This window comes from Phyllobates terribilis, unplaced genomic scaffold (assembly GCF_046119375.1).
Source record: "Phyllobates terribilis strain yellow unplaced genomic scaffold, ASM4611937v1 Scaffold_11__3_contigs__length_659146591, whole genome shotgun sequence".
In the NCBI taxonomy this organism is placed as follows: domain Eukaryota; kingdom Metazoa; phylum Chordata; class Amphibia; order Anura; family Dendrobatidae; genus Phyllobates; species Phyllobates terribilis.
Genome location: NW_027362771.1, coordinates 370,782,219 through 370,800,382, shown reverse-complemented (window position 1 = coordinate 370,800,382; position 18,164 = coordinate 370,782,219). Strand labels below are relative to the sequence as shown.

Here is an 18,164-nt window from a genome sequence, read left to right as displayed (position 1 = left end):
TATGTGATGCATTCCCTTAAAAGAAGAACTATATTTCTCCTTCCTGCTGTATCCAGTTGACTCAAAACACTGCATCAAAAACTGCATGTGTGACTGTAACCTTAGGGCGTTTTTTTCTACATAGATTTGTCACAAAACCGGAAGGATTTCCTAGTTCCAGCAAAAGTGAATGAGAATCCTGAAGTCTCATGTACACGTTGCTTATTTTTTCCTTGCAGATTTGGAGCAGATGTAACTCTGCAGCATGTCAATTCTTTCAGCGTTTTTGCTTCAGATTTCACCCATACTAATCAGTAAGGAAAAATATACAACAAAAACACATGTAAAAATATGGTAAAAACGTACATATTTTACATTTTTCCTGCTAAGAGATGTAGAAATGATGAAGAAAATTTCTGCTGCAAATACTTAAAGGGATTATCCACTACTTGGACAAACCCTTCTCATTCTTGTTTGGCTCGGTTAAAATAAAAACAACTCTACTCACCTTCCGTACTGGAGCCGTTCCAGCAGTGTCAGCACTCGCGTTCCCAGGGCTCACATGAGCCCTCCGCCGAATCAGCGCTGGCTTCACTGTCCCCGCCTTCAGACATATTGAACATCAACACAAAGCCAGGGCTGAGACTGCTCTCTGACTTCCTCTTGATGTCTGATTTATCTGAAGGCGGTGACAGTGATGCCAGCGCTGATTGGGTGAACCCCGGAAACGTGAGTGCCGACACCGCTGGAACAGCGCCGATATGGGAGGTGAGTAGTGGAGTTTTTATTTTAACGTGGCCAAACATGATGAATGAGAAGGGGTTGTCCTAGTAGTGGTCAACTCCTTTATCATGTACAGTACATGTTCCCTAGACTTATTTACAGAAAACCCAAAATCCACATAAATGCATCTACATAACTCATACCAAAAACCAAGCATATTATCCTGCAAAGATTACAGAGGTGGCTCAGCAAATGTTTCCAAGGTCCTGTTGGTTTGTATAACAAGGAAGGAATGGAGTTTGTCACTTGGCTAGTAAAATTTTTAGTTTGCGGCAATTACTCTATAATGAGCAAAGATAGATTAGATTAGATTCGATTTAGCACAAAATGTGGCTATAATTCTCAGGTCCCAGCAGACCAGAACAGATTTATATTTAATTGAGCGCCTCCCTGACCTTCATTCTGGAGCTTTAGTGATCTTCTGGGAATGGAATCCTGCCACTCAAAAAATATATACTCTACTGTGTTGGGGGAATACGTAACATATTGCAGCATAAAATGCGATGAAATAAACATTCTGTATATTAAGAAGGAACGCACAATTTAAGTGTCCATTTGATATAGAATAGCTCAATGAATGAATCATAATAAAACACATTATAACAGATTTTGTTGTGTTTTAAGGGGTGCTATATGTTCACCTTCACAACCAACTCTTTTTTACGTTACAATACGTATAAACAATGATACAACTTTGCATCAGGTCTTCATTACAAATGTTCTATCATATTGTTTGTTTTGCAGATCTATGCATCTACATGGTAAAAGATTACAAACAAAAGTTGCATTGCCTAACCCTAAAATCAAACCTCCTTACATCTGTTCTTTGTGCTACTGTATAATTTGCAGGTTTAGGCAAAAATACAGTAGAAGTGTAAGAGATATTATCTGCAGGATCAGACTACATAAGGCTTGTTTGCAGTCTGTTACCATGGACACATTATACTGTAAACTATTTTCCATGTTGTTTCATTAATTTTAGTGAAAAAAAATTGTGAAGGTTGGCATAGCCATTGATAAAGATTTAATTGCACATTTATTAGCTATATTAAAGAAAATCTGTCTTCCTAAGACATCTATATGAGAATGCAGTTCATAGAAAGCTGAATAAAATAATACGTTCATATCTGCAATCTGATGGTTTATTACAGAGAAATCCACATTTTTCTTATATGTAAATGAGCTGTTCAGGACTATGGGCCAGACACAGATCTGCATGAGAATCTGTCTCCAGAAATTATTATAAATGAAAGGGGGTGTTACCAGTGTGAGACATGTAACTAACACAGAACAGTAGAACTGAACAAACAAGTTAGCAGCTGCAGCTCTCATAACTCTGCTGTATTGCAGCCCTGGCTGCCTGTGAGATGGAAGCTGAGAGGAACCTGTAGATGTGTCAGGTATAATCACACACAGATGTGTCAGGTATAATCACACACAGATGTGTCAGGTATAATCACACACAGATGTGTCAGGTATAATCACACACAGATGTGTCAGGTATAATCACACACAGCTCTGCAGTGAGACCAGGAGAGCAGAGAGCGGCCATTACACATCACACTGGTAACGCCCCCTATAATTTAAAATAATCTCTGTATGCAGATTCTCATGCAGATCAGTGTCTGGCCCATAGCCTGGAACAGCTCATTTGCATGTAAGAAAACAAAAAGGACCTTATATTATACTCAGAGATGGCACTGTGTGATCTGATGGGTGTCTCTTGTCTTGAGCCGGTACCTCCACTCTACTTATGATCGACGTCCTCCTTTCCTGCTTTGTGTGGATGACAGGTTTTACATCATCCACACAGTGTGCTCCATCATCCACACAGTGTGCTCCATTGCGCTCCTGCGCAGGCGCACTTCTCTCTAGTCTGCTGAGGACAGAGCAAAGTACTGTAGTGCGCATGTGCGGGGAAAGGTCAAATAGTGCCGGTGACTCGTAGGTAAAGCCGGCACACGCGCACTACAGTGCTTTACTCTGCCCTCGGCAGAGCAGTGAGAAGTGCACCTGCACAGGAGTGTGATGGGGGACACTGTGTGGATGACGCAGGACCAGTCATCCACACAAAGCAGAGAAAGTGGACGTTGATCGTAAGAAGAGAGAAGGCACAGGATCAAGACCAGAGATGCCTATCACACTGGACAGTGCCACCTGTGAGTATAATATAGTCTTTTTGTGCCTTGCAGAGTGCATTGGGGACATATACACAGCATTCTAGAATGCTATAACAGAGGGCTTACAGGTGCTGGCCATATTTTATATGGGGAAAACATGGTGACAGGTTCCCATTGAAGGGTTATTTCTTTCTCAGCGTTTCTTGGTCGAGAAGGGAATAACTGCTTCTAGGAGCCAGCCACCAGAGACAGGGCTGCATTATTCTGCAACTCGGGATTTACGTCAGTACCTTAGATAGCTTTGTTACACTATTTCTGCATCTTCCATTCATTTATATGGAAGGTGTGCTGCACTTGGCTGTTTTTGCAGTCCCACCTCGGGTGGTCAGAGTGTAGAAACAGTTATTCCCATTTCAGCCATGGAAGGCTAAAATGGGAATAACTCTTGAATACCACTATTTTAATATTAATAGATTTTCACAAAATATTAAAAAACTGACTTTTAAAAAATAACAATATAGTACTGACACTAAAGCTGAAAGTCTACAATCGAGGATAGTACAGTAGTTGTATAAAAACTGTTATGGAAAACTTGTAACCTTTTGCACAGAATAGAGGAAGCAATGACATTCAATTTCTCTTAATTAACAGACATAAAATCTGGTTAATCTATCAAAAAGGCAGTAACTGGTTGGTTTCTTTATGCTTAATTATGTGAAGAAAGACACAGTATTCAGTAGTAGACAATCACATAAAAAATGAACGAGAATGAAAGAAAACACGCAAGGTGCGCACCCAAAGCCAAAAGGCTTTATACTTTTGTTCTTCAGTACAAAGATAGGAAACCTATCAAGACAGAAGTGTCTTTCTGTAGCATCGGCGTCTCTGCCTCCTGCCGGGCAGAGACGCCGTTCTCCTCACCGCCGCGGTCCCAGTTGCTGCTGTGGCAGCTTCCCAGGCACTGTGCTTAGGGTGCGCGCGCGCTCCCTCCCTCTTGAAGGGGCCGCGCGCGCCGTCCTAAAGAGTCCCTGACCAGTGGCCGGAGAACTTTCCCTTTATAAGGTACCTCCTCTAAAATGGAGGTGTCTGTGCAACGTTGTTGTTTTGTGTGCTAACACTTTCCTCAGCCCTCAGGTCTCACTGCCTGTCAGTCCAGCCCACCAGTTTGTCTAACAGTCCAGCCTGTCAGTCTGTCTTACAGTTCTGCCCGCCAGCCTGCCTACCTGGTGCACCTGCCAGTTACCTGCTGTGCCCGCCAGCCTGCCTACTTGGTGCACCTGACAGTTACCTGCTGTTCCCGCCAGCCTGCCTACCTGGAGCACCTGCCAGTAACCTGTCGTGCCCACCAGTCTGCCTACCTGGAGCACCTGCCAGTTACCTGTCTGACTATCCGCCGTACCCGCCTGCTTGCCTACCCGGAGCACCTGTCTGGCTATCTGCCGTACCTTCAAGCTTATCTACCCGGACCACATGTCAGCCTTCCTGCCGTGCTCATCCGCTGTACTGGTCAGCTCCTGTCATCTGACCCGTGGGAGTCACCTGCAGTTGTGACGCCTCTACTCAGAACAAGCCCTTTATTTTACCCTGGGTGTTGGGGGACTCGGTGTCGGGTCCTGTGATGGAGAGGTGGGATGTAGCTGTGGCCCGGACCCGACCCGTGCTCAGGGCCGTCACATTAAAAAGAGATGGTGTGGGCTCATCCAGGTTGAGTGGCTGATTAACGACTACGCCACCTGTGGTGCCTGGTGAAGGGTCACCAGCGCCCCTGCAGTCCGCTGAGGCCTGGTTTTACGGCGGCCAGAGTTCTTACTACTCCCCACAGGCGGAGCAAGGCCTCAGGGCAGAGGGACAGGATGGAGGGGGTAGTAATAGTGGAGAAGGGATGCCGCGTCCCGCGGTGTAGCGCAGAAATAACAGTCCGGAGGCCATAGGGGTGAACTTCCAAGGCTTTACTCACATAGATGTCAAAGGAAGGCGACTTCCTGCTCCCCGCGGAGTCCTGCGTTCACCAGAGACAGGGGTCCGACAACCTCCGAGTAAGTCCAGCATTCAGTCGGGACCCTACTGCAGAGTGTTCCTGAACTACAGACCGAATCCTTTCCTGTCCGTGTGTGTGCAAATAGGCCGGGACTCGCCCGGAACTCCTCTCAGAACAAGGGTACGGGTGGCAGTTCCGCTCCGTCCGATACCCGTTGGGATCTTCTGGGCCTACCGGGCATTCCCATCCAGGACATAGAGTAGCAAGGTCGGGTGTCGGGGGCCGGTACCCCTCTTGCAGCCGGAGTCCCTCTGAATTTATCAGGTCGGCGAGGACAGGTGGCGTACACCGCTCCGTCTGCATCCTGCCTTGGATCCATTTGCTGTGGAGCCACACTCTTAAGCTCTGGGCCTTCTTGATCCTGGTCCTTGGCCGGGTTGAGACATTCCTTGTCTGCAACCTACCTCTCGTCCCAAGGCCAGGGTACGAGGGCTGTGTCCCTTGCCAGTGCAGGCCCACACCGGATCTGCGCTCCGGGAGGGAGGTCACAGTTACACACAGTACTTGACAGCACAAAGAACAGCCAAAGAACCGAGATCAAAGATGGCTTTGTATTAAATATGAAATTTAAAGTGTAACTAACTTGTAAGTCCTCCACCCTCACCCACTAACTGGTTCCCCTAACTCTTGGTTCCCCAGTCTCCCTGTAACCAGGGGAGCAGCACCTAGTGCATACTTTCCCCCTCTGGTGGAGAAATGTGGTGTTGGATACAAAAGGTTGGGTCACGACTATCACACCGTCCTTACCTCAGAGGAGGAACACCACACTCCATTAAAGAAGTGCAGCATCCCTGTGGCGGTCGAACCCTCAGAGGCGCCACACTCTCACACAAGGTCGGTCCCAGAGTGGCACCTGGTTCACCTGGTCACTCCCTGGTTCACGGAGTCGACTAAGCCGCAGTGTGACCTGGGTCGGTCCGAGTAGGCACTTAGTTACGCCCCAATGGTCCCTCCTTGCACCGAAGCACAGAGGTTCCACCACCCGGACCCATAACACTTTCCTTTTTTAGTTTGGGTTTCACAGCGTTTTTAGGAAATTTTACCTGTGATATATGAAATATTGTATTTATAAAAATTGTATTTACACACTGTATTCTGTAATTTAGCAGAAAGTTTTGAGCTTATTATTCAAAAAACTTTCACAGGAAGTTTTTTCTTTTTTAATAACCCTCAAATGCTATCAGCCACAGTAGGCTTTTGAAGATGTATTTACAGTTTGCTAAGATATAACACAGGTGGCTGCCATTATCCATAAGGTCCATTTAGCAGTCAATAATCAGGAACAACCTTCCATTCAAACAATCGTTGGCTATTCTTCTGCTTGTGTATAAACATGTCGGTAATCGCCCGACATAAATGCAATAACGCTCATTCCTTAGATGATTGGATTGTTCATGCTGGTAATAAAATCAGCAATCAAAGCATCACATCAATTTCTGTAAACAATAGGTTTGCTGTCATTAACAATGATATTCTAGGTGCACAGGATGATCGTATTAACAATTGTTCTGCGCGCAGCAAATTCTGATCAGCATATCTAAACTGGTACTTAAATGACCACCCATCAGCTTGTATATAGCAGATTGGTGGTCATTTAACAGTCGTGGTCAGCTCGTCTGCTTGGACCCTTAGAATATGTTGTAACTATCGTGTTCCCCGAATATAAGACCTAGCCTAAAAATAAGCCCTACAATGATTTTACAGGATTTTTGGGGAATGCTTGAAATGTAAGCCTTAGTCCAAAAATAATTTTTACCAACACTAATCCCCACCCACTGTGGGCTAGTTCCACATATCAACCGCATCTTATCCTTCTAACCTCAACTAACTACCATCAATGTATACTAAACATTTTACCACTATCTTGTGTCTATGTCTAATCCTATGCTTACCATAATACAATATAAGAGACACACATCATTATTCACATAACATGTAAAACTGTATGACACTGCACAAATGGCACGAGTGTTGTCTTCAGGGTCAGGAACACAGAAAAACAGTCCACCACTCTTACATTCCTCCCCTCTTTGAAAATGGCTGTCCTCGACCATTCTGGACCCTGGAAGACAACATAAAACACCTAAAACATATAAAATACGTAAAACTGATGATCTCTTCCTTCCCGAGGCATAAAGTGTGCATTGTCGGAGAAGCACTGACCCGAAATAAAAGAGCTTAAGTTTTTGGGCCCATAGGGCAATATAACAACTGCCCAGCAGTCCCAGCAGCACATACCAAATCCTTCTCCTGCACAATACTTTAGTCGATCCTCTCAGTTAGGGCCGTAGAACTAATGTTCATCCAAGTCTATGTCCCTGTAAAACAATGGCCTTTAGGCCCACACAACAATGGCTCATTAGTCCATGAGCACAGTCTCTGGAAGTCTTTCATCAGCTCTTTAAGACAAGGGTAAAGTCCTCCCCTCGCCCTTTTGCGAACATTAGCCTTCAAATTGCACAATGCCACCCTAATGATAGGCTCGCAGTCCCTTGGGGCAGAGTTCATCGAAAAACACAGGGCAGACTTTATGGGGGAGATAGGACAGTGTCCATGGGGGTAATGTGCACAATCCATAAGGACAGAAAAGGATTTGAGACCCTTGAACAATTCGCAGTCCCTCAATCCAGCAGGGGGATACGCAAACATGCAAGAAACAAACTGGGAGGGGGAATACACAAACCTCTTCGGCCATCCTGGCTCACGGGGATCCCGGTCACCTTCGTGTCTTCTGCCCCAGGAACGCAGAACAGTTCCTCTTCTACGTGCAACTAGCACAACTGTGGGTTCACAAAGAATACTCCTCGTTTCTCTTTTGATTCCGACATCCACATGCCACATGCTCTCCTCCTTCCCCTTCAGGGCGCACTGGGAACCGCCTCCATCTGCTCCCTGGAGCACAGTTCCCAGACACCTGGGCTACAAGTGACATGGCCTCAAGTAGGGCCAGAGTTCCCGACATATAGAAGTGTGCTACGGCCCGTTGGATTACCGGTACCATCACCTGCTCTCGTGTGGGAGGTGAGGACCCTCAGGGACCGTCTGATGTCCTGGAAGTGGTAGGTCTAACTCGAGCTACCTCTATGACTCACTCCGAGGCACTTTCAACAGTGGTATGATTCCACTGTTATCAAATCAGTATACACGCTGCCCGTACTAGCCACACATCAATCAGATTATATTTTGGTGGGGGATCTATCTGTGGCGTGCATACTGATTTGATAACAGTGGAATCATATCACTGCTAAACTATATACATATTACACTAGACACATACGGATCAGATATGACTCATCTGACTTGATAAATTAAGTGATATGAATGTTATACTGGCTGGGGTTATATAGAAGCGAGAATAGACAATTACCCCTTTATATGGAAAGATAGGGATACAATTACTATATCCCATAAGATTTTTACATTTGGTGACACTGTAAAATAGGTAATAATTAACCTGACCAGTAATTAACAAGGGACATTGGTCAGGAAGCCTACTCTAAATACATTATATTCTCACATCCTTGTACTAAATCTAGACTTAGTGGATCACAACTGTGATTATAATCCTTAAATTGTGATCCTATATACATTCTTATATGGATATATGTGAATTTATATTTTAAATATCACTTCTTACTATTACGAAATAAAAGTTAATTTTGATTTATACCTTTCCCCCTCCCTTCCCTATTAGTTCTCAATCCATCTGGTGGTGTACACCTGTGTGAATGATGTCCAATGAGATATGATAATCTTATCATTGCTCATTGTTAATGTATAATGCACACATGACAAGAGCATCGAGCCTACAAATCGTAAGAGACGTAGGGGTTGCCAGCAGGTAGAAGAAAAATTGCAGGCGTAACTATAATAGCTGCAGGGGCTACAATCGCATTCGAGTCTTGGAGCCTAAGGGGCCCAACTGGTCCCCTTAGCCATTATTGGAAGACCAATATTACTACAGACTTTAGATAGATAGGGGCCCTCTTGGAGGTTTTTCACGAGCTTCAGGTGACGCCATTAATTGCAGCTTTCGCGTCCAGTGGTTGGTGACCACCAATGTGGCCATCAGGGTCCTGCAAATTTTTTTTCTTCATTCTTGTAGCTGGCTGTTTTGCAATAAAATGAGGTATAACTGCAGCATTTTATTTTATGTTAGATATCTCCAAATTATAAGTTTATCTCTATTTTTTCTATGAGAGGTTTTACATATTTATGAATACTATCAACTCTTTTATATAAACTAACTTTATTTTTATTTATAGTAGAGCTACGGCTATTTTTTAATAATTTTCTAGTGATACAATATTCATCATTTCTCACAGTCTCTCCATTTTGTAATCTCTTGCCAGTCTCAGTTTTATATTGCTCGTCACATGTGTACAATTATTCGCAAGCATTCTTTTGTACTGTTTATTCGGTTTATTTTCATTTAGACATTTTTGCTGGGATTATTTGCATTGCTTTTTCATTAAGTCTCACTGTCGCTGCTCCACTGGCCTCATCCTGCCTGCGATAAGCATCTAAATTTATTTTACCTGTCAGCATACATAAATGCATTGCCGTACCGATATAAAGACTTTGCAGCCACCATAATACTTCTTCATGCAGACTAAGAACACCATGTATGCTACTGAATTAGTAAGTAGAGCAGGTCTTAAAATCAGGGCCTCCGTCGCTATTTATTTCTTTTGTATGGCGAGTTACAAAATGGGTTTGTTACAAAAAAAATGCATAATAGCATTCAAATAACCCTTCTCTCATTAAATCAGCCATCAAGTACGGGGATAGATGCGGGCTCAGCGTGTGAGCCCGCATCAAAGGCAGGGACATGGCCAATGATGCAAATATAAGTAATTGGTTGTGAAGGGGTTAAAGCAAAATAACATTCGTCATTTCCTCACCCCAACCTGCTAAGATATTGAGATTGCAGCAAAGAAAAGCCAACAGTCCCTTTCTGCTAGTGAGTTAATTACAAATTAGTGCTGAAAATAAATAAGCCACATTTTGAGGGGAAAAACGTGAAGAATGCGGAGCTAAGCCCCTGTATGTTTATATCCTATTAGAAACAGAAAGGGCGATCATTAGCAACCTAACCAAGAGGTAAAAAGATGAACTATTAAGTCTGCAGAAAAAGGTAAGAGTAATATAAGCACTACTATTCTTGATCCAGTAGTCTAAAATGGCTAAAGGCCCCGTCACACTTAGCGACGCTGCAACGATCCCGACAACGATACGACCTGTCAGGGATCGTTGCTGCGTCGCTATGTGGTCGCTGATGAGCTGTCAAACAGGCAGGCTCACCAACGATCAGGGGAGCAGCGACATCGTGGAAAGAATCTTTCCACGATGTGCTGCTCCTGGTTACGAGCCTACTGAAGCAGGAGCAGGCTGGTAACTATGGTAAACATCAGGTTACTAGGGGCACACGCGCTCCTAGTAACCCGTTGTTTATCATGGTTACCACTCTGCTACAGTGAGCGGGAGGTTACCGCTCACTTTAGCAGGCTCGTAACCATGATAAACAACGGGTTACTAAGTGCACGTGTGCCCCTAGTAACCCGATGTTTATCATAGTTACCAGCCTGATCGCTGCTCCCGCTGGTCACACACAGCGATGTGTGCTGACCAGCGGGAGAGCAACAACCAAAAAATGGTCCAGGACACTTTGCAGCGATCAGCGACCTCACAGCAGGGGCCTGATCGTTGCAAAGTGTCACACATAGCGACATCGCTGGTGAGGTCGCTGTTGCGTCACCAAAACCGTGACACAGCAGCGATCTCGCTAGCGATCTCGCTATGTGAGACGGGGGCTTTACACTGTATGCAAGAGTATTAGAAAGTAAACATGGCAGAAGGTTCCTTGGAAAAAATCTTGTAAATCACTTTCTTATAATCAGCACTTAAAGATTTCTCTCATGCACAAACAGAACCGCTTACCTCTGAGACATTGTTGTTATCAATTGGCCCATTAAGATCCGATCGTTGCTGCTTCCTGGGTTGCTCCCCACTGTTACACACCTAGACACAACACATACAGAAAAGGATTATTAGTGACATAGCAAGTCATATGATTACAACACCAGGAAGTAGTCCCATCAGTAGTCATAAATACAGAAGATTATTATATCTTATACAGTGTATATATACACTGTGTGCAGAATTATTAGGCAAGTTGAATTTTAGAGGATTATTTTTATTATTGATCAATAACTATGTTCAACCCAAAAGACTCATAAAAATCCAAGCTTAATATTTTTGGAAGTTGGAGTGGGTTTTTTTTAGATTTGGCTATTTTAGGAGGATATCTGTTTGTGCATGTAACTATTACTGTGCAGAATTATTAGGCAACTTAATAAAAAACAAATATAATCCCATCTCACTTGTTTATTTTCACCAGGTAAACTAATATCAGTGCACAAAATTTAGAAATAAACATTTCTGACATGCAAAAACAAAAACCAAAAAAATTAGTGATCAATATAGCCACATTTCTTTATGATGACACTCAACAGCCTTCAATCTGTAGATTCTGTCAGTTGCTTGATCTGTTTTCGATCAACATTGCATGCAGCAGCCACCACAGCCTCCCAGACACTGTTCCTCCCAGACACTGTTCCGAGAGGTGTACTGTTTTCCCTCCCTGTAGATCTCACATTTTATGATGGACCACAGGTTCTCTATGGGGTTCAGATCAGGTGAACAAGGGGGCCATGTCATTATTTTTTCTTCTGTTAGACCTTTACTGGCCAGCCACGCTGTGGAGTAGTTGGATGCATGTGATGGAGCATTGTCCTACATGAAAATCATGTTTTTCTTGAACGATACCGACTTCTTCCTGTATCACTGCTTGAAGAAGTTGTCTTCCAGAAAGTGGCAGTAGGTCTGGGAGTTGAGCTTCACTCCATCCTTAACCCGAAAAGGTCCCGGAGTGGAGCTCTCTGCCCTTTACTGATCCAGCCTCTGGCCTATCCATCTGGCCCATCAAGAGTCACTCTCATTTCATCAGTCCATAAAACCTTTGAAAAATCAGTCTTAAGATATTTCTTGGCCCATTCTTGACGTTTTATCTTATGTTTCTTGTTCAAAGGTGGTCGATTTTCAGCCTTCCTTACCTTGGCCATATCCCTGAGAATCGCACACCTTGTGCTTTTTCATACTCCAGTAACGTTGCAGCTCTAAAATATGGCAAAACTGGTGGCGAATGGCATCTTGACAGCTTCACGCTTGATTTTCCTCAATTCATGGGCAGTTATTTTGCGCCTTTTTTGGCCAACACGCTTCTTGCGACCCTGTTGGCTATTTGCCATGAAACACTTGATTGTTCGGTGATCACGCTTCAAAAGTTTGGAAATTTCAAGACTGCAGCATCCCTCTGCAAGACATCTCACAATTTTAGACTTTTCAGAGCCCGTCAAATCTCTCTTCTGACCCATTTTGCCAAAGGAAAGGAAGTTGCCTAATAATTAAGCACACCTTATATACGGTGTTGATGTCATTAGTCAACACTCCTCCTCATTACAGAGATGCACATCACCAGATTTACTTAATTGGTAGTTGGCTCTCAAGCCTATGCAGCTTGGAGCAGGACAACATGTATAAAAAGTGTCATGTGATCAAAATACTCATTTGCCTACTAATTCTGCACACAGTGTACTATATATATATATATATATATATATATATATATATATATATATATAAATATGTATGTGTGTGTATATATATATATATATATATACACATATATACTGTATATACATATATATATATGTATATATATATATATATATACAGTACAGACCAAAAGTTTGGACACACCTACTCATTTAAAGATTTTTCTGTATTTTCATGACTATGAAAATTGTACATTCACACTGAAGGCATCAAAACTATGAATTAACACATGTGGAATTATATACTTAACAAAAAAGTGTGAAACAACTGAAAATATGTATTATATTCTAGGTTCTTCAAAGTAGCCACCTTTTGCTTTGATGACTGCTTTGCACACTCTTGGCATTCTCCTGATGAGCTTCAAGAAGTAGTCACCGGAAATGGTTTTCACTTCACAGGTGTGCCCTGTCAGGTTTAATAAGTGGGATTTCTTGCCTTATAAATGGGGTTGGGACCATCAGTTGTGTTGTGCAGAAGTCTGGTGGATACACAGCTGATAGTCCTACTGAATAGACTGTTAGAATTTGTATTATGGCAAGAAAAAAGCAGCTAAGTAAAGAAAAACGAGTGTCCATCATTACTTTAATAAATGAAGGTCAGTCAGTGTGAAAAATTGGGAAAACTTTGAAAGTGTCCCCAAGTGCAGTTGCAAAAACCATCAAGCGCTACAAAGTAACTGGCTCACATGAGGACCGCCCCAGGAAAGGAAGACCAAGAGTCACCTCTGCTTCTGAGGATAAGTTTATCAGAGTCACCAGCCTCAGAAATTGCAGGTTAACAGCAGCTCAGATTAGAGACCAGGTCAATGCCACACAGAGTTCTAGCAGCAGACACATCTCTTCAACAACTGTTAATAGGAGACTTTGTGCAGCAGGCCTTCATGGTAAAATAGCTGCTAGGAAACCACTGCTAAGGACAGGCAACAAGCAGAAGAGACTTGTTTGGGCTAAAGAACACAAGGAATAGACATTAGACCAGTGGAAATCTGTGCTTTGGTCTGATGAGTCCAAATTTGAGATCTTTGGTTCCAACCACCGTGTCTTTGTGCGATGCAGAAAAGGTGAACGGATGGACTCTACATGCCTGGTTCCCACCAGGAAGCATGGAGGAGGAGGTGTGATGGTGTGGGGGGAGCTTTGCTGGTGATTGAAGGCATACTGAACCAGCATGGCTACCACAGCATCTTGCAGCGGCATGCTATTCCATCCGGTTTGTGTTTAGTTGGACCATCATTTATTTTTCAACAGGACAATGACCCCAAATACACCTCCAGGCTGGTGTAAGGGCTATTTGACCAAGGAGGAGAGTGATGGGGTGCTACGCCAGATGACCTGGCCTCCACAGTCACCAGACCTGAACCCAATCGAGAAGGTTTGGGGTGAGCTGGACCGCAGAGTGAAGGCAAAAGGGCCAACAAGTGCTAAGCATCTCTGGGAACTCCTTCAAGATTGTTGGAAGACCATTTCCGGTGACTACCTCTTGAAGCTCATCAAGAGAATGCCAAGAGTGTGCAAAGCAGTCATCAAAGCAAAAGGTGGCTACTTTGAAGAACCTAGAATATAAGACATATTTTCAGTTGTTTCACACTTTTTTGTTAAGTATATAATTCCACATGTGTTAATTCATAGTTTTGATTCCTTCAGTGTGAATGTACAATTTTCATAGTCATGAAAATACAGAAATATCTTTAAATGAGAAGGTGTGTCCAAACTTTTGGTCTGTACTGTATATATATATATATATATATATATATATATATATATATATATATATACACAGTGGGTGCGAAAAGTATTCAGACCCCTTTAAATTTTTACACTCTTTGTCTCATTGCAGCCATTAGGTAAATTCTAAAAAGTTCATTTTTTTCTCATTAAAGTACACTCTGCACCCCATCTTGACTGAAAAAAAACAGAAATGTAGAAATTTTTGTACATTTATTAAAAAAGAAAAACTGAAATATCACATGGTCTTAAGTATTCAGACCCTTTGCTCAGACACTCATATTTAAGTCACATGGTGTCCATTTCCTTGTGATCCTCCTTGAGATGGTTCTACTCCTTCATTGGAGTGCAGCTGTGTTTAATTAAACTGATAGGACTTGATTTGGAAAGGCAAACACCTGTCTGTATAAGACCTCACAGCTCACAGTGCATGTCAGACCAAATCAGAATCATGAGTTCAAAGGAACTGCCCAAGGAGCTCAGAGACAGAATTGTGGCAAGGCACAGATCTGGCCAAGGTTATAAAATAATTTCGGCATTACTTAAGGTTCCTAAGAGCACAGTGGCCTCCATAATCCTTAAATGGAAGAAGTTTGGGACCACCAGAAGTCTTCCTAGACCTGGCCATCGAGCTAAACTGAGCAATCGTGGGAGAAGAGCCTTGGTGAGAGAGGTAAAGAGGAACCTCAAGATCGCTGTGGCTGAGCTCCAGAGATGCAGTAGGGAGATGGGAGAAAGTTCCACAAAGTGAACTATCACTGCAGCCCTCCACCAGACAGGCCTTTATTGCAGATTGGCCTAAAGAAAGCCTCTCCTCAGTGCAATACATATGAAAGCTGGCATAGAGTTTGCTCAAAAACACATGAAGGACTCCCAGACTATGAGAAATAAGATTATCTGGTCTGATGAGACAAAGATAAAAATTTTTGGTGATAATTCTAAGTGATATGTGTAGAGAAAATCACCTGCCCAATACACTCCCAACAGTGAAATATGGTGGTGGCAGCATCATGCTATGGGGGTGTTTTTCAGCTGCAGGGACAGGACGACTGGTTGCAATTGAAGAAAACATGAATGCGGCCAAGTACAGAGATGTCCTGGATGAAAACCTCTTCCAGAGTGCTCTGGACCTCAGACTTGGCCGAAGGTTCACCTTCCAACAAGACAATGACCCTAAGCACACAGCTAAAATAACAAAGGAGTGGCTTCAGAACAACTCTGTGACCATTCTTGACTGGCCCAGCCAGAGACCTGACCTAAACCCAAATGAGCATCTCTGGAGAGACCTGAAAATGGCTGTCCACCAACGTTCACCATCCAACCTGACGGAACTGGAGAGGATCTGCAAGGAAGAATGGCAGAGGATCCCCAAATCCAGGTGTGAAAAACTTGTAGCATCATTACCAAGAAGACTCATGGCTGTACTAGCTCAAAAGGGTGCTTCTACTCAATACTGAGCAAAGGGTCTGAATACTTATGACCATGTGATATTTCAGTTTTTCTTTTTTAATATTTGCAAAAATTTCTACATTTCTGTTTTTTTTTCAGTCAAGATGGGGTGCAGAGTATACTTTAATGAGAAAAAAATGAACTTTTTAGAATTTACCAAATGGCTGCAATGAAACAAAGAGTGAAAAATTTAAAGGGGTCTGAATATTTTCCGTACCCACTGTATACATATATACACTCACAGTATATATATTTTTTCACACATTCATATATATATGATACATTATTATTACAATTAGCCTCGGATACATTAATTTAATCCATTTTGGAATATTATTATATTGTGGTAGTGGAATAAAACATTTTATATTAAGATAACTTGTGTGACTCCGTTTATGGCTCATTCTGAACAGTATCTTATTCTTGTTCTTAGCAAAAGGAGTAACTCATTCACAGTGATTTAGGAGTGACAAAATCTCCGTCTTGATGGAAGTCACTTTACTACAATTACTCAGAAAAAAGAGAAAAGCTATGATGAATCCTGAAATTTCAGTTAGCCATTGGGCTATAACTGTTCATCACAGGGTGAGTAGATGGCTTGCAATCATTAACTGAAACATGATTAAAATGATCATTGTGTTTAAATATTATCCCTATGTATTCTATATATTGCAGGTAATGCACATGTCCCAAACATTTGCACATTTCCAAAGCCTTTCAATACAAATATAATGTCATTGCTTATTTTAGGAATTTTTGTTAGAATAATGTGAACTGTACCTTAGCTACAGTGAAGTAGCATCTCTTAACTTGAAACACAACTGTGACAAAACAGAGTAAAATCTTAATACGATTTTATTTGAAATAGCATCTGTGATACCAACTATGTAAATGGATTAGCTAAAACAACTAAAACAATTATAGCTGAGCCATGTGAGGCTGCTCTCTAAAAACCCTAACCTGTGGATGTGTATTTTAAAAAGGAGATATGCTTCTGTAGGAAGTAGTCTTGGGACAGAGATTCAGAAAGACTTTAGAAGGAGAATGAGAGACATCCTTCAGGACAGCAGATGGATTGCATGGCATCCAAAGAGACACAGATTTGTATTCTACATGATTCTAGAGTAAGGGTACTGGCCCTGACTGGAAAGACACGGCTCTGCTCCTCTAACCATCAGAGAGACCATGGGTATGTTGTTTGGGGTTGCTAGGAGGGATCCACCGGTCGCCTAGAACCCATGGAAACATTTGGAGTTGCCAGAAGGGACCCACCAGTTGCCTGGCCCCATGGAAACTCTTGGAGAGGCCAGGGTGGGACCCTTGGGTCTCCTGGCCTTGTACCTTGAAGGACTGCTAGCTTCCTAAGCTTGTCACTACCTCCTCTCAGTGGGGACCTCCAGAAGAAGGGGACCACTGGTTGGGGTAGTCGGCCCTGGAAGTCTCCAAAGTTCCAGCTTTTCTATCCCAGGCAGGCGGAGAAGGAAGGGTGAGACTGTGTAATGTTGTACCATCTTGGGGATTTGCTGGGACTGTTCCGTGTGTTTATTGTCCGCTTTGTGGTTCAATAAAGTATTGCCACGCTGTTTTACCTTTACCCTATGTTTTCTGAGTAGCGTTATGCCCACAGAAGACCCTGGGTCTTCACATATTGGTGGCAGCGGTGGGATACTCCTCAGCCCAACAAATCTGGGGGAGCTGCAGGGGACTGGTGTTAGCACACACCGTCAAAGGGCTCCACAACCAGGGAGGCATGTAGACAGATCCAGCAGACCATAGGTGAGGCATACACAGCGGGTTTCAGGTGCTACCATGTCCAACCCCACCAGCCCGGCCTTGGGAGGAAGACCGGAGAGGATATACAGCAGCAACAAGAAACAGCAACTACCGGAGCTGTGCCAGCTTCATCGGATTGAACACCAGGCCACCGACACTCATCAGGTTTAATTCAGGAACCATAGGATGCTGAGGACAGCATGTGTGGACACAATGGATACCAGTCTGTTTTCTTCAATAATGTGAGGAGTTTGTTCGCAAGGAAGACATGGAATATGCTCTGAGGAAACTGGATGACGCAAAGTTTTGTTCCCATGAAGGTAAAACCTCTTACATTCGAGTCTGTGCTTAAAGACATGCTGATGGACTGTCTCCAGTAAGTGCAAAAGGATTATTGGGATCCTGTCATGTCTGGCTAATTAAGATTGGGGGAGCAATGTGACTATATAGATTAAAATCTTAATAAGCCAGACTTTTAGATTTGTTAAGCCAAGAGAAGTACATTATTGTGTTTAAACTGACTTGTAAATATTTGTGTATCTCTGTGACTGTGAACAGACCAGTATTTGTTGATTTGTATAACCCTGAATGCTGAATTATATTAATTTGGAAACAATCATG

At 42.9% G+C, this 18,164-nt stretch overlaps 1 protein-coding gene across 2 annotated transcripts in view; it reads right to left on the bottom strand.

Moving 5' to 3' along the window:
* APBA2 (amyloid beta precursor protein binding family A member 2) overlaps positions 1-18,164 on the bottom strand; it is a 699,615-nt gene that overhangs the window by 228,673 nt on the left and 452,778 nt on the right. For both annotated transcript variants that reach the window (XM_073652927.1, XM_073652928.1), the window contains exon 4: positions 10,861-10,941. In XM_073652927.1, the coding sequence (XP_073509028.1) occupies positions 10,861-10,941 (81 nt within the window). The remainder of the gene's footprint in view (positions 1-10,860; positions 10,942-18,164) is intronic.